We start from the raw sequence: 22,112 nt of genomic DNA, 5'->3' as shown, positions 1-22,112 counted from the left end.
GTCAAGCTGCCCAGAGCCATTCGATACCAAACGGCACTTTCCAAAACAACAGCCCCAGCATTTTTTTCTTTTGTGTGTTTTTTCTTCCTTTTTCTGTGGTGAAAACAGCCGCATTGCCATTGACCTGTCCAGTACAGTCAGTGCTGTAGGTTGTTACAGCGTCCAAGTCCTTCTTCACCGACTCTCCATTGAAATATTAATCTGATAAAACACAAGGTCGAGTGAGCCGGAGGGATAGTGGAAAGAAAGTTACGGCTCGTGACAGAGATCTCCAGCAGGTTCAGAACACTGGGTTCTGCTCAAGCGTTGGGACTATCTGGCATCCATGTCTGGCACCTCTGCTTGTGTCATTCAGCCTGTCAGCAGAGCTTTCCCCCATATGAAGTGTGTGTGTGTGTGTGTGTGTGTGTGTGTGTGTGTGTCTGTCTGTCTGTCTGTCTGTGTGTATTAGAGTTCTAAGTGTGTGTATGTTTTCTGTTTAGTGCTCATTTCAGTGTACTTGAATATGAATCTCTCTCCTGCTTCAAGATTGGATATTGAGTGGATATGGGGAGCTGAAAGAGGGCATATTTGTATTACTGTATTATGTTCATTTTTCCATGAGATCTAATGCAGTGCACTTAAGGACGCATTAACACATTCGTCTCAGATGTTACAAGGGTGGGTGAATGTATTATTATTAATGAAGATAATAATAATAATAAAAAAATAAATACAGTATATTGATATCCACCAATCCACTGATTCTCCACCTCTCCGTAAAAAGTTCACCCTTCTCGATGGCAGAGAGAGAGTGGCTTGTCATGAGGAGCAGGCTGAGAAGCATTGGGAACACAGTGAGGCCTCTCACAGATGGACTTGTTCCTGCCATTGAGGGATCTGGTTGTATTAACACATCCATGTCAACTTCGATCAGCTGAGGAGGTATTCTTGAAGCCTCTGTCGGGTGAGTTGACCATGGATGAACCAGACCGCTGTGATATTGGGTATCTTTACATAAGACCTCCGGCATGCCTGGCTGCGGTCAGAGCTGGGTTTGTTCAGCCGGGGGGTGGCTGGTTGTGTGGTCTGACGGCATCCTCCTTTCACCTTGGCATGGACCGGGTTTCTTGTCACGACAGTCTTTAGGCTTTGGAGTCCACCTTGGTCTGTCTATTTCCACTTCGATCCTGTCAGGACTGAACTGACAGCAGTGGCGTTCCCTTCCAGCTTCTTAGAGCCATGTGGCCCGCTGCAGGGATTAAGCATGGCCATACTGCACAAACCCTTCGTTCTGCTGCACTTTCTGCCTCTAATCTCTTGGCAGGCTTCTGCGTGGGTCTGTTCTGCCACAGGTTGTCTTCCTTTTTTCCACCATGTCACCGTGTTGCTGTGATAATGAAAACTCAAGGGAGCATATGTGGCCTTGCTGGTGACCCTTGCGGTCTCCTCTCTCCGCCGCTGGGCCTCTTGTCCATAGCCTCCTCTCTCTGAACCTTTGTAAGAGAGTGATTGGCAAGGCAACATTGACAAAATAGCTGGATCAGGGATCGGAAAATTGTGCAGATCCATGGGCCAATCCATTTATTTTAATTTCTATTTTAATCTTGGACGAAGCCGTGCCACGCACACAGTGCACACACACGGTGAGGTATCCAGTTTATTTATTTAACAACGCATCGAATCGGTATCGGTATTGACTAATACAAAAGCCCTGGCATCAGCATCGAGACTGAAAAAGTCAGATTGGTGTATCCTTAATTTCATAGCCTCCATATCTACCCTCTGTGAGGCTTGGAGACCCCATGGCAGTGGAAAGACTGTGGCACCACTGAAGGTGTTTGATGAAGGAGCTTGATGAAGGTACTCAGCCTACAGGATGTCCAGAGACAGTCTTTTTCTGTGTTGTGGCACAGATTGTTCAACTTAATGAGCATCTGGTTGTTCTCTATTGATTGTCTCCTGAAGCATCAACATCTCCAAGGTGTCTCTGTCACACACAGGTGTGTGTGTGTGTGTGTGTGTGTGTGTGTGTGTGTATGTGTGTACAGAATGAGACTTTGCTTTGAACAGAGATATCAAATAAATCCTATTGATATTAGAGCAAGCTTTTTCATGTGTCTCACACTGGCTCTCATTGAAAGGTCAAAAAGGGAGGAAGAGACAAAATCTGGCTTGTAAAATATGTTGATGAGTTCCCGTAAAGGGAATCACATTCTGACAAGGAGACGCAGACCACCGGCATTGTGGGAGTTCTGTCCAAGGGAGTTGTTCGTTTTGTGGGGCAGTTCTGGCCTTGATCTGGCCCAGAACCGGAACCCGAAACCCGGACATGCACGAGGTCCGCTCCAGACTCGCACAGCGGTTGCCAGGGGTTAACATGAGTAATGAATGCAATGACTCCAACCACATCCCTGTCTTTTAAATGAGTCAACAGGAGCTCTAGCTTTCATGTTGTTCTTGGGAGAGGAGACACTGTTCCCATACTGTTGGGAACTGTTGGAAAGAGACAGCGTTCCTATAATGTGGGGAACTGCTGAAGGCACTGTATTCCACACAGTAATTCAAGTATTCATCACCTACCCAGTTCACAGTTTTCTCCATGCAGACCAGCAGGACAGTGGCGCTGACAAAGCCCCATCACACGATCACAGGACACTCCAGATGGACAGTCACATCTCCTCTTACACCCAGCGCCATAATGTCCACTTTCACACTCTGGAATAGAAGATGAGAGGTTGAGTGACAGCACAGCATCCAGGAAGTGTTTATTAATGTCAATCAGAGAGTCCTGTCTTAATCAGCTCCACTGACCATCACTGCACGTCTTGCCCTGGTAGCCTGGTTTGCACACACAGGTGCCGTGACGACGGTGACATTCTAGAGTGTTCTGCTGCACACACTTGCACTCCTCGGAGCAGCCTGGACCGTAAGCCCACTTTGGACACGCTGGACACAAAACACACACACACACACACACACACACACACACACAGACACACACACACATACCCCCAAGCAGGTGAGGGGACGATAGACAAATACAAGTACAAGTACAGATCAAAATCAAGCACCGGTTAAAACATGCACAAACTCAAGCCAAATATCCAAACATAATTTGCAAACACTAACTTTTCAGAAATATAGTAGTCACAAAGTATTTGTCTTTTGAAGCAAAATACAAGAGTGAGAGACATAAAAAAACAAGCAAAAACAATATTGTGAAACTTACGTAGGTGGCAGAACCTTCCGTAGAGTCCAGGATCACACAGGCAAGCCCCGTAGGTGCGATGGCAACGTCCATTATTGGCACAGTTGCACCTCTTGTTGCAATACTTGCCATAAAAGCCCTTTGGGCAGCCTGAAATAAACAGTCATTTCCCCTCCATCATGATTTTACTTCACATATTAAGGAACTATAACTTCATCCATAGAACATTGCATTTATCAAAAAATGTGTTTGATTTGTAAAAATGCTTTTAAGAGCTGGCAGTACCTCAAATACACATTCCCACACCCGGTAAGAGATACTCTGACCCTAGCCACCCTTCTGGAACACTAACCAGACAATTTGGTTTGGTTTAGGCAAAAGCCTAAAGCAACATTCTACTTTAAAAGAGAGTGGTGTGATTTGGTAATGGCCGATCCAACCACATCAAACTGAATTCTGGATGAACTTCCAACAGCATAATCCCAATGCAAACCTAGCGAGTCTCCAACAGACGATAATGAACCCATTTGCGGGAATAGCAACGGCAGTCTACCCAAACCATCCCCAATATGAACAGGACCACATTTCTGCTCTGACATATATTAGGGTCCTAAAATAACAGTTTACAACACAATGCCAAGCTGGTGCATGGGAACCTATTACTCGTGCTAGACTATTATACACAGTGTTGAAGTATTGACCTGAATGAAAGAGGCATGTTCCATTTGACTCACCATCCTGGCACATCTCTCCGCTGACGCCAGGTGGGCACCGGCACTGCCCACTCACTGGATCACACGTGGCACCATTCTTACACTTACAGCTGAAGGAGCAGTTCCTCCCGAACATGCCCTCTGGGCAGGCTGCATTGGGTGCAGACATGACAGATTTCAAAGTGGCGTCCAGCACTATGACTAGCCCTTTCCTCCATGCATATCCATGGTGCTCACTGTGCCAATTCTGGCTCATAAAAAAAATATCTGTTTAACTTTCACCAGGTGGATATCATTTAAGCTATGAATACCGTATCTCTTCCCTCACAAATTGTGTAATTAGCACAGCCACATGGCTGACCTCCTGGATTGCTTTAAGGGAGAATCTTCTCAAGGTCACAGAGTACTGTCGGTATGACGTATGAAAAACAAAATAGCGAAAACAATCGGTTCTACCTAGCTGGAGTTGCTGCAGCCAACAGCTAGAGCTGTCAGGCAGCCCCATGTTCATGGCTCCAGTGTAGCGCTGTAGCTGCCTGCAGCCCCGTGTTCATGGCTCCAGTGTAGCGCTGTAGCTGCCTGCAGCCCCGTGTTCATGGCTCCAGTGTAGCGCTGTAGCTGCCTGCAGCCCCGTGTTCATGGCTCCAGTGTAGCGCTGTAGCTGCCTGCAGCCCCGTGTTCATGGCTCCAGTGTAGCGCTGTAGCTGCCTGCAGCGCCGTGTTCATGGCTCCAGTGTAGCGCTGTAGCGCTGTAGCTGCCTGCAGCCCCGTGTTCATGGCTCCAGTGTAGCGCTGTAGCTGCCGGGCAGCAAGACTGTAGCCATTGGCAGCAGTAATTCGAGATAGGTAGAACTGATTGTGTTCAGGAGTGTTTTTTGTGCCGACAGTACTCAGTGAGCTCCAGAAACAGAGATCTATGAGAAAGATCACTGGAATTCTCCTTTACTGGCAACATTTATACACAAGCACTGGTGTATACTGTAGTAACAACACCATGACCAGTGTAAAGCTCTAATTATTGACACGTGATGACGTTATATTACACTGTGTACTTACTGTACATAACAACAACACAGACTTTATTAATTGATTGATTGATTGATTTCTGGATTAAGACAAAAAGACAGTAATTCCAAAGGATGACATGCTAAAGTAAAGTACTTATTTCCAGCATGGTCCTTCACAAACTATATTTCAGTGCATGCATAATGTACAGTATCATGTGTTAGTCTTTGAGTGTAGTCAGTGTAATGCTATACTTAATAAGATCTAATACAGGTTAAGTAAATAAATTTACTTTTTGACTTATTTCACATTTCCACACTGAACTCACTCTGGTTACAGAGGATCCCTGTCCAGCCATCAGGGCAATCACAGCCATCTTGCTCGAGATTACACAAGCCTCCGTTGGAGCAGTCTTCGCAGGTCAAACTGCAGTCATGGCCAAACGTGTCATCTAAGCAAACTGTTGAAGAGGTAGACGTGTAGAGAGAGAGAGAGAGACAGAGAGAGAAAGAGAGAGAGAGAGAGACAGGGGGGTACTCTATGAGCAGAATTGCATTAGGACTAACTGGATCTGCTAGCGTTTGCTCAAACAGGATTTCGCAACTCAACAGTTATTCATATTAATGGCAGGGGCGAGGGGAGCAATGTGGCGTTTTGCGAGGCGGACTTGCCAAACTTCTCTGACAGTGTGCTCTCGGCGCGCAGCTCTCCCAGGCCATCCTCCTCGTAGTCGTCATAGCGCTCCAGCGGCTGGGCGAAGTCCCGCAGCAGCGTGATCTGAGGCAGCCTGCGCTCCACCGCACGCCGGCTGGACAGGGCCTCCACGGAACCTTCCAGGGCTGAGAGAGACACGTTCAATATGGTCACTTTCAGCACAAAACAGATTTGAACAGTCTAACAGTAAGAGAAACAGTCAAAGTTATAGTTTTTCGCAATTGCTAAAACACTTTTTTTTTACTTACCACTTTCTTTTCTCAAAACTGTAAACACAACCCTCCATTTTCAAGCTACATTCACAAAACCTCTGACACTTCTTTTTAAACTGAACAATGGCCTCAAAACAGTTATACCTACAGTGTGCTCAAAACCAAACAGTGTCAGATCATTAACAAAGCAGTCTAAATGAAAACACTACTGAGCAGTCACTACACACTGCAGCAAATGCTAAAAAACTAAAACAAAACAAAACAAAACAAAAAACAAAGTAAAAAGATTTCAAAACAACATTCAACTTACTGTACTATAAAGTATTGAAAAAAGCACTGGAAAAAACAGCCATTTCAGTACTGCAAATGAGAGGTCCATTACAGTCTACAGCCTGCAATGTACAGTTCTCTACATGTCTCACTGATGGGTTCTGTCCATTGTTGATATGAGCCAGCACTGTTCACCAACCTTGTTTGCACACAGCTTACATGGGTTGTGTCACATCATTTGAAACAAATGTGATCAATTTTATGTCTCTGTGTTTTGACACAACTTATAACATCTGTGCTTTCTTTGTGTTGACTTGTTGTCGCTTGTGATTACCATCATGCATCACAAGTGCGTCACATTACAAAATGCGTTTTATAGCATGACAATGTGTTTAGAGTTTTGCAGTAAATGAGCTCTGCAAATTGTCTTTTTGTAGATGAGAACTATTTATGGTTTCGCCAAAACAGTGATTGATTCAATAAATGTGTTCAGGCAACTGAGCACTTGGTTCAGAGAATGGGTTTTCGTGTTTTAGCAATTGTGAAAAAAATTACAAATTAGACGCAATAATAGTAACATTACCAGAAGTTAAAAGCTATAACAACATGCCTCCCCACAGAATGCCTAAAGCAATAGATTAAAATAGATTTTTTTTCTTAATAAATATTGTTGAAATCAAAGATGATTAATGACTTAAGCCTAGGCTGAAAAGGAAAGCTTGGTTTAGGGAGGGGAAGTTGGAATGGGAAAAAAGATGAATATCAGTTCAGTTTTTCTCTGGGCTCTCTGTGAGGCTACACTTCACTGGTTCTCTAATTACTCGGTCCGAAGCTCGCCAAGACTGAGAGCGGCTACTGCTAAAAACCGAGTGCACGTCTCGGAGCGCTGGACGGCATGCAGGACTCACGGATGCAGGAGTGGCGGTCCTCGGCCAGCCGGTGGCCGATGTGGCAGTAGCACAGGTAGGAGCCGGCGGTGTTCTGGCAGGTGTTCTCACAGCCTCCGTGATCGGAGAGACACTCGTCCACATCTGTATCCCATTAACAGGAGAGGGAAGTCGGTTAGTGTGTGATGGACCAACTTGAGACCCAAAGTCTCAATCAGAAAACGTGCCATGCAAAATGTGAGCAGAGCAAAACTGAATCAAACTAATGAATTACAGACAGTGTTCTCTTGCTGGATAAAAGTGTTCAGAAATGATGCAGCAGTTCAACTGGTTCACAGCACTGCAATAGAAACCCATAACTCATTTCCCATCATCACCAGCACTCTCTAAATCTATGGCTTCCCTGTACCGCACGCTTCTCTGCGGGACACTAAACACGAATGGAAATGTAACCGTTTCAGAAGTGAGGTTCCACAGGCGCTGTCATTTCTGTTCTCGCTGGCGGTTTTATGTGGCAAAGGAACACAGAACGTTTCAGCGGAGCGTGAATTTGGCCCTGCACGTACCGTCACAGCCACACCCGTCTGCGTTGAGCCGGTACCCGGCCCGGCAGTAGCACTCGTAGCCCCCGGGGTAATTGGTGCAGTCCTGCTCACAGCAGGAGCTGCCCTCCACACATTCGTCAAGGTCTGCGGAAGACAAATGGGTTCAGTCGACTCCCACCATGGGGACGCAGGATATTAAGTCAAAAAGCTAACGCTGCGTAGGGAGAGGAGGGACCGGAGGTGACTGGGGAAACATTCATTTTCTAAAACAGTTTATTTTCTAAAACAAGATCTAAAAAAAACACCCTCTTTAAGTGTCACGTAAGGGTCGGTGACACCAGCGATGAATGTGTTTCAGTGAATAATGGTGACAGTTTCATCAGCCCTAGCACTCTTTGGGGAGGACAGTGAAGTTTTGTTTCACTCACTCTGACCTGTCAACGCTCGACATTAGTAGTGATGCTCCGATCGATCGGCCGCCGATCATGATCGGCCGATATTGGCTAAAAATGGCTTGATCGGTGAAGCTCAAAAGCGCCGATCAAAAAAGCCGATCATGTGACCTAAATTACTTGCGTGACATTTTTCCACCTGCAGGCGCGGCGCACAGGCACACAACAGCAGAGTAGTGAGGAGCTTGCAGTGGCAAACATGAGTAGGCTAAAGGTTCAGTGTAAAATTAACCATTTGCTATGTATGTCGTGCTGAAATCCCTCGAGGTGGAAGCCACCAAAGACGTTTTAACACCACTGACGGACAACTGAATATGTCGGGTATGAGAAACTAAACCAGCCAACTTCCCCATGTTTCAATCTAGGCCTACTAACGATAGAGATGATAAGAGATGGAAAGGCATCACGTTCAGAATTAATTTGCCTCCACGAACAACCTCTATTCGTTGTGGAGGATAAAGCCCTCATTATACCGTAGCCTACGTTACGATTTTGCAAATATTTGTAGCCTAAAAGATTTTTGAAAGACAGTCAGACTCTAAAGACAAATCATAGTTTTAAGTCACAAACTAGTCACAGACTATGCAGACATGCGATAATATCAGACATGTTTGATATTGTTGTAACGGCAGGATTAGAAAAAGACTCCGACTGGCTTACAACCGCTAATTGACACCTTACATTAAACGAGTAGGCCTACACGGGAGCGCGCCGTGCCATGATTTCTGTCCCGACTTTGGATATTTATTCGCCGACTGTGAAAACATGGCAATATCGCGCAATGTAAGTCGGCCCTAACCTGCCTTGATCCACGATATTACCCCGCAGGCATGAAATACTAATGTGTAGCCTATCTCCCCACGTTACCAAACAGTGTAGCCTACATTGACAAGCTGAAGAATAGGGTATATTAGCTTCCCAAGCGCAGACGCCTGTCCAATGTCCCTGTTAGCTTAACAGCGCACTTTATTGACCCAACTGGTGGCATTTAACGGCATGTTTCAGTGATGGGGGATTTCAAGAGAAAACAAGACTTGCAATTTATTGCTTACAGTAGCTAACATTATTTCTTTTTTAGGGATTTGGAACAGAGAAAAAGCCATAGTTTTGCACTTTGTGGCAGTAGGTTTTGGTGTAACAAGTTTTTCATTTAATGTAGTCAGTCTATTTAGAGGCTATACTTTTCAAGTAGCCTAGGCAATGTAATTGCCCATCCCATTTAGGTGATCTGTGTGTTGGTCTGCATGACCCCCTCCTTGTATGAAATAATTTTATGTCTCGCTGCATATTTGGAAAAGATGGCCAAAGTTATTTCATTTTCTAAATACAAATCGATAAATGGTGGTTCCTCAACATCTTGACTAGCCTATAGGCCTACTGTCTTTTATGCCACTTACATTAATTCATTTAATTTCTACAAATGATGCAAACTCTGCTAGACTATAAAAGACTCTCATTCCCCTGCCATTCTGTGATCGGCAGTGATCGGCAATCGGCCGATCATGATTTTGATGATCGGTAATCGGTGATCGGCCCCAAAAATGCTGATCGGAGCATCTCTAGACATTAGATCTTCAAAAAAGGAAACAAAATATTTAACACAGTATCTGCCATATTGGGACAGCTGCCGCATGTTAGCGGAGGCGGCCTCTTCGCTGCAGCGAGCCAATGAGCAAGCTTACCCAAACAGGTCTTGAGGTCATCGTCGAGCTGGTAGCCATAGTTACAGCTGCAGACGGGCCCGAGGGTGGAGTGCTGACAGTGATGAGAGCAGCCCCCATTTCCCGTCTCACAACTGTTAATGATCTCCATTTCAATCCCTGGGATGGAGATTAAAGGGGAAAGAGTGTCACGGCAAGGGATTCATTTGCACAATATTCTATCAACACACAACAGATTCTCAAATGAACACAGTTCTTGAAACAAACAAGTTGCACACTCTGCACATGACTGAACTTTTATACTTCTAGACTATCACAAAATTAAAGGAGAAATCCGGCGAGTTTTCACACACAGTAGATCTCTGTTTCTGTCAGAACGAAAACAATCGGTTTTATCAGCCAACAGCTAACTGGCTGTAGCAACTCGAGCTAGATAAAACCGATTGTTTTCGTTAGCTGTTACTGTAGCTCCCATGAGCATGCCACAAACTCGCCAAATTTCTCCTTGTTGTGTCAAGTTTCATGCTCAAGTGGTCAAGGCAGGGTCAAGACCATAGAAGTTGGACTCACGTTGAAGACAGGGGTAAGACAGGGTCATCAGCAAATAAAACTGACACACAAGTACACACAAGCGCATGTTTTATGTCTTTACAGAGCGCAATAATGTTGACGTGTTGGCATGCTTTAGTCAGTTGTTCCACAATAACACATGACCTGATGGGAGAAAGAGTGACTCACGGAAGCATCTCCTGCTGTCCGAGCCCAGTTCGTACCCGGCGTCACAGACGCAGGCGAAGGAGCCGGGGGTGTTCCGGCATCCATGGGCGCACCCCGCCTGTCCAGTCTCACACTCGTCAACATCTGCCGGGACCGACACAGAGAACCTCAGCCACTCTTGGAGAACACGCTTGGACTAGGAACCCCCCCCCCTCTGAACCCACCCACCCATCCACCCCGGGTCACATCTGACTGCATCAGGCCCGTAAGTATCAACTTCACAGTTCTGCAGCTGTTCTACAGCATGGGTGTGAGATTTACGGTTCTCCATAACCCAAAGAGTGGTCATGGCACGGCCCGCGATGGGAGCTGGCTGGGGCTGTGGGCCTGGACGAGCTTAAAAGAGGATGGGTGCAGTTCCATAGTGCTCTCCGTCTCTCCGTCTCCTCTTATTCAACAGATTTGAAACAGAACACACTCTACGCACACACACACACAAGACACACACACACACAAGACACACCACACACACACACACACACACACACACACACACACACACACACACACACACACACAAGACACACACACACACACACACTCACTCACTCACAAACAGAAATACACGTTGTGCACACACACAACCATACATACGCCCATTCTATTTTTCCACCTCTGACAGCCATGGGAAATAAGCATCTCATGAACACACCAAGAACAAATCACCGCTGCATCAGATGCAGTTCCAGAGGGGGAAGCCTGTAGACTCCTTGATGAATTTATGTGCGTGGGAGGAATATTTTCCGTGGCAAATCCCTGTCAGGCCCTGTTTACCTTCACAGCTTCTGCTGTCCTCCTCGAGGCGGTATCCACGGTTACACTCACAGCGGGCGTGTCCACCGTCGTTACGGCACGTGTGCATGCACCCCCCATTTCGCTCGGCACAGGGGTTCCTCACTGCAACACACACACACACACACACACACACACACACACACACACACACACACACACACACACACACACACACAGTGATCTCACATGACCAGGCTGCACACCTTCACATCTCATTTACATTCAGACACATGGCCATAATATATGTCTCTTTCTCTCTCTCTCTCTCTCTCTCTCTCTCTCTCTCTCACACACACACACACACACACACACACACAGATTGTCCTTTTTAACGGCAATCTCTGAAAATTGGCACAGCAAATTCAGTTAATTTTTGCCACAACAATCATAGGACACTCTCACAAGGTCCTGGAAGGATTGACGGCCGATTAAACACAGATCGAGCACAACAAGAATGTCAGACAAAGACTCACTCAATGTACAGCTAGAGAACTCAACACAGTCAACCTCAATCATAACCACACAATAGAAAACCTGTATACATTTACCTGTTTAAATTGACCCCCCCCCCACACACACACACACACACACATACAAACACACACAAACACACACACACACACACATAGACAAGCACAGATTATAGACAACAGTTGTACTGCGTCATCTCCCCGACTCTCCAATTGAATTAATGGGTAAGGGTGTAATTGAGCTAAATGAGAGTGCTGTTATCCTCTCCAGTACTCCAATGACCATAATTACTTCCAGGTTCGTCCCCCTGTGAAAACGTGCTCCACAGGAGCCTTATTCCACCACACACACACGCACGCACGCACGCACACACACACACACACACACACACACACACACACATTCTCACATTCTCAGACTCTTACAGATTACATGAGAGCACAGTGGTGAGATGAATGTTTGAAAAAGATGGGGAGGTTTACACAGACTAAAAAACACAAATGGTTCATATGTTTACTTATAATAATTATCCAATGGTATGTGTATTGGAGTCACCGAGGAGCTCAATAGTTGTGATACCAATATTGAATATTTATCATTTGAAATGGCAATGAGATTTGCCTCTGTAGTATCATTGGTAGTCTGTAATGGTCTCTGTAGTGTCCTTAGTAGTCTGTAAGGGCCACAGTAGTGTCCTTAGTAGTTTGTAGTGTCCTTAGTAGTCTGTAGCGTCTGTAGTGTCCTTAGTCGTCTGTAATGGTCGGAGTGTCCTTAGTAGTCTGTAATGTCTGTAGTGTCCTTAGTCGTCTGTAGTGTCTGTAGTGTCTTAGTCGTCTGTAATGGTCTCTGTAGTATCCTTAGTAGTCTGTAGTGTCTGTAGTGTCCTTAGTAGTCTGTAGTGTCTGTAGTGTCCTTAGTAGTCTGTAGTGTCTGTAGTGTCCTTAGAAGTCTGTATCGTCTGTAGTGTCTGTAGTGTCTTAGTCGTCTGTAATGGTCTCTGTAGTATCCTTAGTAGTCTGTAGTGTCTGTAGTGTCCTTAGTAGTCTGTAGTGTCTGTAGTGTCCTTAGAAGTCTGTATCGTCTGTAGTGTCCTTAGTAGTCTGTAATGGCCTCTGCAGTTTTGGGACCCCTAATTACCCAAAGTTTTTAAGATAAAAATGTATTCCGGAAACCTCCATAAGAGTAGACCATCTGCTGATGCTTTGGCCTGACCACTTAAAGAAGGGCATGTAGGAAATTAGGTTAAAGTAACACTAATGCCAACACCCCAATGTAATTGGGCACATTAGCATAGGCACAATTCACATTTCAACAACCAAGCTCTGTTTTACATCTGCAGGTATTACTGTTATTAGACTGGCTGCCTTGCCTGCGTTATTATGCTAAGTGCTCAGACTGCTGGTAGACAGCAGATGGGGGGAGTCCCCATGTTATGGTGCGTAACTATTCACGTTCTCAGCAGGACAACAAACTGTGGATAAGTGCTTTCGGATACTCACGCTTTCCTGATGGTTCATCTAAAAGTACTTTATTATGAAAAGAAAACACTGGTCTTCCAGTGGACACGGCTGGGCGAGCCCAAGAGAGGGAATTGTTTAATGGTCCAAATCCACAAAGCATCAGTTAATTCCTGGAATAATCTGCCTGGCAAGAGGTACAGGTCTGAAGGGATGCTTTCAGCACACTCGCTGCCTTTACAAGACACTTGATACAGTGCAGCGACCTCCAAATTACTCCACGTTCCAAATCGGCATGAAATGTAAGGTTGCATAGCTGTCATTCTGGCCAGCTCATCTAGGGCCTTAACATAAACACGGGCCTGATTAGCGGAAAGATGGAGGAATGTTTCGAGGCCTGCTCCCTCATCAGAAGCACAGAGAACCAGAAATGAAATCAATTACACTGTGCAGTGCAGCTAAGAGGCGTCATGTCCACTTTCACATATAAGTGAAAGTGATGCTTTGTAAATTCTTAGGGTGTGTTTTTTTTTTTGTAGGTAGCTATGTTTCACAGCAGCCTCTAATTAATTTGGATGGCTCATGGTCATGAGAAGTGAATATGAATACAGCCACAATTCCCATTCAGGCTATTTACTGTGTAGTGTTGTGGTCTCGGCACGAAACCCTGCAAAACTGAACAGCACAACTTTGCATTTACATTACTGCTGAAATTCGAAAGCAGTCCTGGCCCTGAACAGATATGGAAGAATGAAAAATATGGAAAACATGCCGGCATATTGGTCAACCATATCGACTAAACAGCAGTCAGTGTCTATGCAGTGATTGCTTTCTGCAGCCAGTACATGCATGATAAACAGAAACAGAAGCAGTCAACCCAGAACGGACAGTATTTGGGTAAATCTAATCTAAGATTTGAGTCAAAGTGACTTTGTCACTGGGCGAACAGCGCTCTGACCATCCGGTAAGGCATCCAGGATGTGGACTTATCAAAACAAGTACCAGCACCAGGACTGTCAGGAGGGCTCCAATGGCAAAACCTCATTGGGAGCATCATCCAAGAATTCGCAAGAACTGATCCAGAACATCTGTGTCCATCGCTGACATGCGATTTCTCCTTTTCCATCCCCAACCCTCTGTCCTCAGGCCAACTGGCCTTACATTTTACACGCGAGAATCCATAAAATATCTCATTAATGACTAGTGATTTATGCCCATGGCTGGATCCCAATTGCCCAAAGGCTCCTCTGCTTGTCACAATCTGCAATCTACGTGATCTGAACCGGAGACAAGATAGATCAATCATCTTAGAGGGGAAAGCAAGCTGAACCAACTATGTCCTCCCTGGGGGAGAGATGGGGGGGGGGGGGGTGGTGGTGGAGGGGGCACTGTGGTTGAGCCTTTCATGTTGATCCATGACATTTTCCATCCATATTGGTTGGAGAAAGGAGAAAGAGAATCAACAGCTTGTTCCTTTATTACAGTCATGTACTGTACAGTAAGACCTCAAATCTGGTGGAGGCTCAATGAGGTGTCATGGTAATTGCCTGAACAATTTCAACTGTTCCTCTGTTCCCCAAAAACACCCAGGCTGGCAAGTGAAACCAGCTCGATCTCGATCACTTTAAAGTAGTACCCAACTCACACACGCCCGTTAAGCCTACGTCCAAGCTTTGAGTCACACCACATTTCTGCTGGTGGAGATCGAGACGGATAACATGTGTGCTTGTCACATACGTGAAGTTTAACAAGCCCTCAGGCAGGCACGTACTGTCATACTATTTTGGCAGTACACAGGAAGACAAATATGTTCCTCCTTCTGCTTGCAGTGAGGAGTCTTATAAAATCACCAAATTTGTCCAAGTCACTTGTTTATCTTCATACAGTACATTAACCAACCAGCCACCCTCTCATCTTGTCACACCTTTCCACAGTACACGGTTCGCTTGTTTCACTGACTTTTAAGGAGCCTTCAGACCTCTCCCTCTTAGCTCTAGCATACAGTAATAGGATTGTATAATACTGTAGGATTGTTGGATCTGTGTTTCAGATGTCTTGTAGTACTCACACTTGCATCGCTTTCCATCAGCAGCGAGCTGGTAGTTGTTTCGGCAGCGACATTGGAAATGAGCCTGGGACAGCTGCACACACTCCTGCTCGCATCCGCCATTGCTGACCGCACACGAGAGCACAGCTGACGACAGGACAGAGAGAAAGAGAGAGAGAGAGAGGAAGAGAGAGGAAGAGATAGAGAGAGAGAATAAGAGGAAAGAGAGCAGATTTTATCAGATCAGTATGCATACTACTTTTATCAGCAGGAAAGAACAGTCTGGTTACAGGTGGGACAGACTCCAAATTGTTGACCAGAGATGGTCCTCCTTTGAGTGAAGTTGCTATGCAACCCCTGGTATGACAAAACAACAAGACAAAACAACAAATGGTGTACAATACATGTTATCTACAAAATACGGTCAAAACAAGAAAGGCAAAAGGAGGATGTGGGGAAAAAAACAAGAGCACTGAAAAGGCAGAAAACAATACCTGAACGTGAGAGATTATCATAAAAGTACAGAACATCACATTTTTGGCGGGAGACAAGGCAGCTACTACAGAACACTCCTCATCATTGCAGTCCACGTTCCAATAGGTCCCCTACGGGGACAGAGAGGATATTTCTCTATTTCTCAACTTTTGCCTTTTGACAGCTTCGGACAGAAGACAGCAATCACAGCAATGTTCCCCCTGCCCAAGAGGTCCTCCAGCACGTCTGTCTGGGATATTTTCCCAGGGGTCATTTTCAGTCGAGCAGTTTCACCGCGTCCAGGAAACGTTTGCCAGTGCGCCGCTCCAGCTGTATCTAAGAACATTCTCTCGACGAGAGCAGAGGGGGTGAACTCACGACACGGGAAGTCACGGACAGAAAACAAACAAGCACTTTCGTTCTCATCTCGACGAGACGTTCGGGAGGTGATAAGCACTTTATTCGACTGCTTTCCCACCCAGAGATGGCTATTGTTGAACACCAAGCAGTAATAATGTCGGCAGCCAAAGTCCCGGAGTAAATGGCTTTGTTCTGCGTCGTTAAAAAGCCATCTGATGTGCACTGATAAGCTCAGAGGCAGGAGGGGAGCGAGTTGTGGAGAGCCAACCTGTGTTTACAGATCTAGAGGCCTGCCAAAACCACCACACACACACACACACACACACACACACACACACACACACACACACACACACACACACACACACACACACACACACACACACACACACACACACACACACACACACACAAACACACACACACACACACACACACACACACACACACACACACACACACACAGCTCTAGCTGGTCTCTCTAATTCCCTCAGCGTGTGATCCCAGTCGTGGCTGAATGACTGACTAACTGACTGACAGCCTGATGGCTGGGACTCCCCTCTGTGCGTTCGCTCAGATCATCCATCACCAGTGCCATGCTCCCAGTCACTTGTGCCTGATGATAAATGCATTGTTCCCAATAGGGAGCTGAAAGACAAACACAAAGCGGCATTTAAAAGCTCCGATCCATCCCTAACTTCTTCCTCATGGCATTCCATGGCACTACCATTTGGTCCTCATTCTTTCCTAATTGCACGCAGTGGATAAAGAGCTCTAATTTAGCAAGCAATAACAAAGGCTGATATTGTTGTTATGGCGAACGCAAATGCCTACTTATTTAAATGTTATTGAGATGAATGGCGCCGCTGCCTGCACTGAGCTTCATTATAGTGAGTGTGGTGGTGCACGGACGGGGGAGACTTTTTTCAGCACAACATCTCACTTAGTGGAAAAGCAATCCAAAGGTTATTCCGCGTCGTTTCCAGAGAAGGGAGCTATTTGACTCTCCATAAAACAGAGGCTCTTTAACCAAACATCAACAACTGGACGCTCCATGTGCTTCGCATCACTACAGCACCGACCCACCGCTAATCCAAAGAGCACATGTGGACAGAGTGTGTGTGCAGTGGCTTCATTTTCAGTTGAGGAAAAAGCCTAAAGAAGCCTATAAGTCATTAATCATTAGGCCTGAGCCCCGACTCAAAGTCAATTACTGGTTGACATTATTAGATTGTCAGCTGTGTGACGTGACGTCCCGGGGAATGAATATGCCCTCTTGATGAATAATCAGATGACAGATTTGGAGATCTGTTGTGGACTTGACAGTCGCAAAAACGCGCTGCCCAGCAGTTGATGAGCGCTGATTTAGCTCCAAATATGCATAATCGATCCTACCTGTCGCCCATACAGGAGACAATCACCGACAGCTGGCTCAAACCCTGAGCGAGTTCTACAAATTAGTGCTAAGGAAAAACAAATGATCCTGTCAGGACAAAACCCTCATTGATTCATTACTTTAGCATGAGACTGGATAGGCTTGTGTTCCCTCCTCGTTCTCTCTCTCTCTATCTCTCTCTCTTTCACTTTTCCTTTCTCTGTCTCTCTCTCTGGTGCGGTTTCAGAGCACACTTGGTTTGGTTTCAGGGGGAAACCACAGGAATGGGCTGCCGCTCGAACAGAGAGAGAGAGAGAGAGAGAGAGAGAGAGCGAGCGGCAGGCCCGGGAGTGTAGCCTGCATGAAGGGAGAGACCCAGCAGAGAAAGGGACGGGGGCCTGGACAGTAACTGCCGGTTCACCCGGGCTATCTACACAAACACAGCCCTCTCCTGCTGCCATTGCGCACTCCAGAGCACTGACGGACATCCAACGCTTAGATTTACACCTCATCAAACATCCCCAGCTATAAAGCATCAACGTCGGCCGATATTAATGCAGGCTATTGGGAGTCACAATATAAACACCATCCTCTGGCCATGAAGCTTAACAAACGCTCACCGCACAGAGAGCTCGATGGTTGGCGGCCAAAAACAGACATAAATACATCGTCATACCACAGAGCATAAAGTAAATATGGCTGGCAGTTCACAGAGAGGTCATTTTTTTGTGCTGTTAAGCTGATATGGCATATTGAAAAGGCTTTGGAACGCCACATGGAGATATTGACTAAGTAATAAATGAGTTCTCGTGATTAGGAATTCCTCTCTGACACGTCTCATCGGGTTTACATTAGAGCGGCCTGGCTTCTCCCTCGAGAAAAAAAAAAAAAAAAAAGCCGCTCCGAGGAAAACGCATGGAAAAGTCGCGATTTCCCATGAAAAGCTCGGCTGCCGCAATTACGGATGATTCGATCTCCGCTCGACAAACTGAAGTGTGGCGCTGCGGCCGTGGCTAAGCAGACAGCCGAGGCAGCGCTGACGGACGGCAGGGCCTTGGCTGGCATGGGAACAATGGGGACCTATGGTGAGAGAGCGAGTCCACCGCGCCCCTTCTCCTCGTCCACTACACTACACTACACTACGCTTGTCTCAACGGAGGCTTGTGGGGAAACGGTGGCAAAAAAGACACACAAAAAAAGCTGTGCAGGGCTGAACACAAGAGGGCCTTTGATTCGGCCCTTTGATAGATGGCAGAGGTTGAAGCACCCTGGCTGCTTTGATGTAGGTGCCCAGGCCCCTGAAAGCCTGTTCTTACACTGTAGGCATAACAGTGGCTGAGATGGCTGACCTGGTTCGCTCCCACCCAACATACTATGACAGGTGAACTCAAAGCACCCCTGAGAGTCTCGCCCCTTAATCCCACTCAACCCCTGGCTCCGTGCGCTCCGCCTGCACAAGTGAGGCTTGTTGTGGGATTAGGACTGTGCTGCGATCACCATTGACTCTCTAATGTGAGGCTTGCTGTGGGATTAAGATTGCACTGCGATCGTGATTGACCTACAACTGTGCTGTTCAATACAGTCATTCACAACTTAATTAACTTTTTTATTCACCAATAACAATTCACTATAATCAACCACTGCTTTGATATTATCATGATGGTTACGGGTTTGATTGATCAATTGATTTATTACTGAATTGCTGGATTTATTTATTTATTGATTAATTGATTGATTGATTGATTGATTGATTAACTGATTGGTTATATGATTGATTGAATGCTGAAAAGCAGTGCTCACTCCTTTCCATCTTTGCTACCATCTTTGCTACCATTCTGCTGCTATAGTCCCTTACAGTGCAGTAACAGGTAACAGTAACGATCAATAATAACTAAACTAAACAGAAGGATGCCTCGTATGTTGTAAACATTAAGCTCTCGTACAAACACCTATTAAAAGAAGGAATGTAGATGTGCATGTCTCACCCAGGCAGGTGCGTGCGTCGGTGTGTAGGCGGAAGCTTGGGTTGCACTCGCAGTAGTAGGAGCCCCGTGTGTTCACACACTTGTGCTGGCAACCTCCGTTGTGGACCTGGCATTCGTCAACGTCTGCAGAACAACAATACAGGTGATGAGGAGTCGACACTGACAGAGTCCCAGTCATCGGTGCATTTGATGGTGTGAGCTCAGGATGTAAAGACCTTCATTGATAGACGATTTTTTTTAGAGAAAAAGCTCCATCACTAAACAGTTATTACTATCTGACTGCATTTTTCTTCAGGGTGAATGAATAAAGAGGGAAAAGTATATATAGTGTGATGTACTGTAGATTGATTTAAGATATCATACATACTTATAAGAACTCATTTTTTCCTAAAACAGTTTCAGTGATATCAATTCTTTCAGCCATCAACAAACAAGATCTTTACATCTCAAGATGTTGAACATAAGACACAAGACCTTAAGCTTAGCTCCTCTCTCGGCCTGGGCAATGGAAGTTTTAGAAGCCAAATTCGCAGACATACAACAACTCCCTGGAGAGGTGCACTTCCTCAACAGAAGTGCATCACCATGGAGAAAACATACAGCCTAATCAGCCCACGTAGTGCTGCCTCTCAATGCCCTCTTTGTGTGCTTTGCTTCCATGGCAGACAACCACACCAGCTCCAGCTCCGACTCCCCCCTCTAGCCCAGGCCTGTGGTTTCTCCCCAGACCTCTCGTCCTCCTCCTCATGGCAGACCGTGCGCTCAGAAGATCTGACGAAACGGCTTCATCAAGCCGTAACAATAATAATGGTAATCCTCCTTTGCAAAAACAAAAAAAGCGGCTGCTAACGATCATGGGGAGATGATTTCGGAGATTTCCCTCCAGCTTTATAGCACAGCCCCCTGACACAAATATGGTTTTAAGGTCATGCGTCTTGAGTGGTGAAACTCTACACCAGCGTAATTCGCTTTGGCTTCCCCATCATAAGCAAGATGGATTTGGAGGCCCATTATTAGTCATTATGTACATAAATGCGATCAAGCTACTGGGCCAAAGAGGCTTAGACTGGCCACATGGCTCTTACGTTTATACGCGGGACCTGGAGAGAGGGAGGAAAGAGGAGAACCAGGCAGGATTGAGAGAAGACGGACAAACGGAGAAAAGTTTGATGAACGGATCCACCTTTCCTTTGAACATGTCTTTGTCTCTCTCATGTCTCTGTCTTTTTCTTCCTTTCCCTCTTCTCTTCTCTCCTTCTCTCTCTCTCTCTCTCTGTCTCCCTCCATCTCTCTCTCTCTCTCTAACTGCATGGAGGTATACTGAACCACACCAATGTGCAGCTTGTGTTTTCATTGGGGAAAAAAGCAACGGAGCGAGTTCAGATTTGGTGTTCTGGAGCTAGCCTTGGCTGGCGCAGGAGCCAAGAAGGCCTATAAAAAGAGCAGGAGGTGATAAGCAGTAAAAGCCAGTAGTAATCAGCCGGGGAATTAGCATGTCAGCCAGTGAGTTATGAAGTCTGCACAGGTCAAGAGGCCTTCGCTTAGTACCAATAGCACTTGCGGGAATTACAGCAATGCTCTCTCTGTTTATTTGAGAGGGAGTATTTGTGTTTGAAGGACTGCTTCGTGTGTTGGAGGCAAAAGAGCTCGCGTGGGAGGTGTTTTCTTTCTTTCTTTCTTTCTTTCTCTCTTTTACTTCTTTTTTCTAAGCGGGGGATTTGTAGGGGTTACTATTTGTTCAAGCAATATCTTTTTTATGAGTGTTGTAGTGGAAGGTGAAATAATTTGGCAGCGTGAGGAAAAATAGACACACAAAGCGAACCACACGATCAGGCCCATCGCCATAGCAAACACCATGTTGTTCGAAATTCTTCACGCGCACGCTTCGCTGGTGGCTTCCTGAGGAACATTGTCCGCAGCCTTTGAATTACAGTCCCCAGCACAGTTCCAGATGAGCAATAACTCCGACTCCAAGTCTCCTCCAAGGCCTGCCTTCTGTAGTCCAGAGACTGCCGCGGCCTACGCCGCTGGGTTCGACAACTCCGACATTACAGCTTTAGGCCTCATTAGCTTTCGCACGGCTGAGAAACATTTACTGCACGGCCTGCGCTGCGCATAGTTCACGTTTTATAGCGCGTAAATGATATATTGATTTTTGGAGCATTGTTGGCGACATGAGCGACACATTTCCTGAGGACCAGGAATGGGACTCATCAAAAGAAGGTAAATGTGAGAGGCATTCAGAGTACGGGAGACATGAGGATCAGGATTGAGATGAACGCTTTCACTACAATACTGTAATATCAAGCCAGCAGGAAATCATAGATTATGTGGAGTTTACAGAAAGCTGTTTGTGCAAGAGAATTACTATCATCCTAACCCCAGAGGTTTCATTTCATATTATCAGGTCCGGTTCGTAAAAAAACGGCATGTTGCCGAGGCACGTATTTTTCACTGATTCTCTCAAAGCTGTGCCAAGTGAAGAGTATCACCTGCCTTGACTGAGAGGTTCTTTCAATGGGAATAGTCCCCGATCAGCCATCACTTCCCAAACCAGTGAAGTCAGCAAGAGCCAACACACCAGTGTGCACTCAGGGTGCCAATTAGGAGGTGGTGCAGCTCTACAGTAAGGGGGGTAGTGGTGAGTACCTCCCCTGGCAGTGACTCAGATGGAGCCCAGAAACGCTGCCTGATAAAACAGCAAACTGATTAAACAGTACTC

At 45.9% G+C, this 22,112-nt stretch overlaps 1 protein-coding gene across 1 annotated transcript in view; it reads right to left on the bottom strand.

Moving 5' to 3' along the window:
* Window positions 1-22,112, bottom strand: part of megf6a (multiple EGF-like-domains 6a) — a 65,355-nt gene that overhangs the window by 18,909 nt on the left and 24,334 nt on the right. The window contains exons 3-15 of the mRNA XM_062540189.1: window positions 19,391-19,513; window positions 15,218-15,343; window positions 11,201-11,323; window positions 10,388-10,510; window positions 9,671-9,808; window positions 7,558-7,680; window positions 7,013-7,135; window positions 5,580-5,747; window positions 5,237-5,368; window positions 3,925-4,053; window positions 3,212-3,340; window positions 2,794-2,928; window positions 2,563-2,697 (exon numbers count right to left, since the gene is read on the bottom strand). Of these exons, the coding sequence (XP_062396173.1) occupies window positions 2,563-2,697; window positions 2,794-2,928; window positions 3,212-3,340; window positions 3,925-4,053; window positions 5,237-5,368; window positions 5,580-5,747; window positions 7,013-7,135; window positions 7,558-7,680; window positions 9,671-9,808; window positions 10,388-10,510; window positions 11,201-11,323; window positions 15,218-15,343; window positions 19,391-19,513 (1,707 nt within the window). The remainder of the gene's footprint in view (window positions 1-2,562; window positions 2,698-2,793; window positions 2,929-3,211; window positions 3,341-3,924; window positions 4,054-5,236; window positions 5,369-5,579; window positions 5,748-7,012; window positions 7,136-7,557; window positions 7,681-9,670; window positions 9,809-10,387; window positions 10,511-11,200; window positions 11,324-15,217; window positions 15,344-19,390; window positions 19,514-22,112) is intronic.

Source organism: Sardina pilchardus, chromosome 7, assembly GCF_963854185.1.
Source record: "Sardina pilchardus chromosome 7, fSarPil1.1, whole genome shotgun sequence".
Classification (NCBI taxonomy): domain Eukaryota; kingdom Metazoa; phylum Chordata; class Actinopteri; order Clupeiformes; family Clupeidae; genus Sardina; species Sardina pilchardus.
This window is presented reverse-complemented; position numbering and strand designations above follow the sequence as displayed.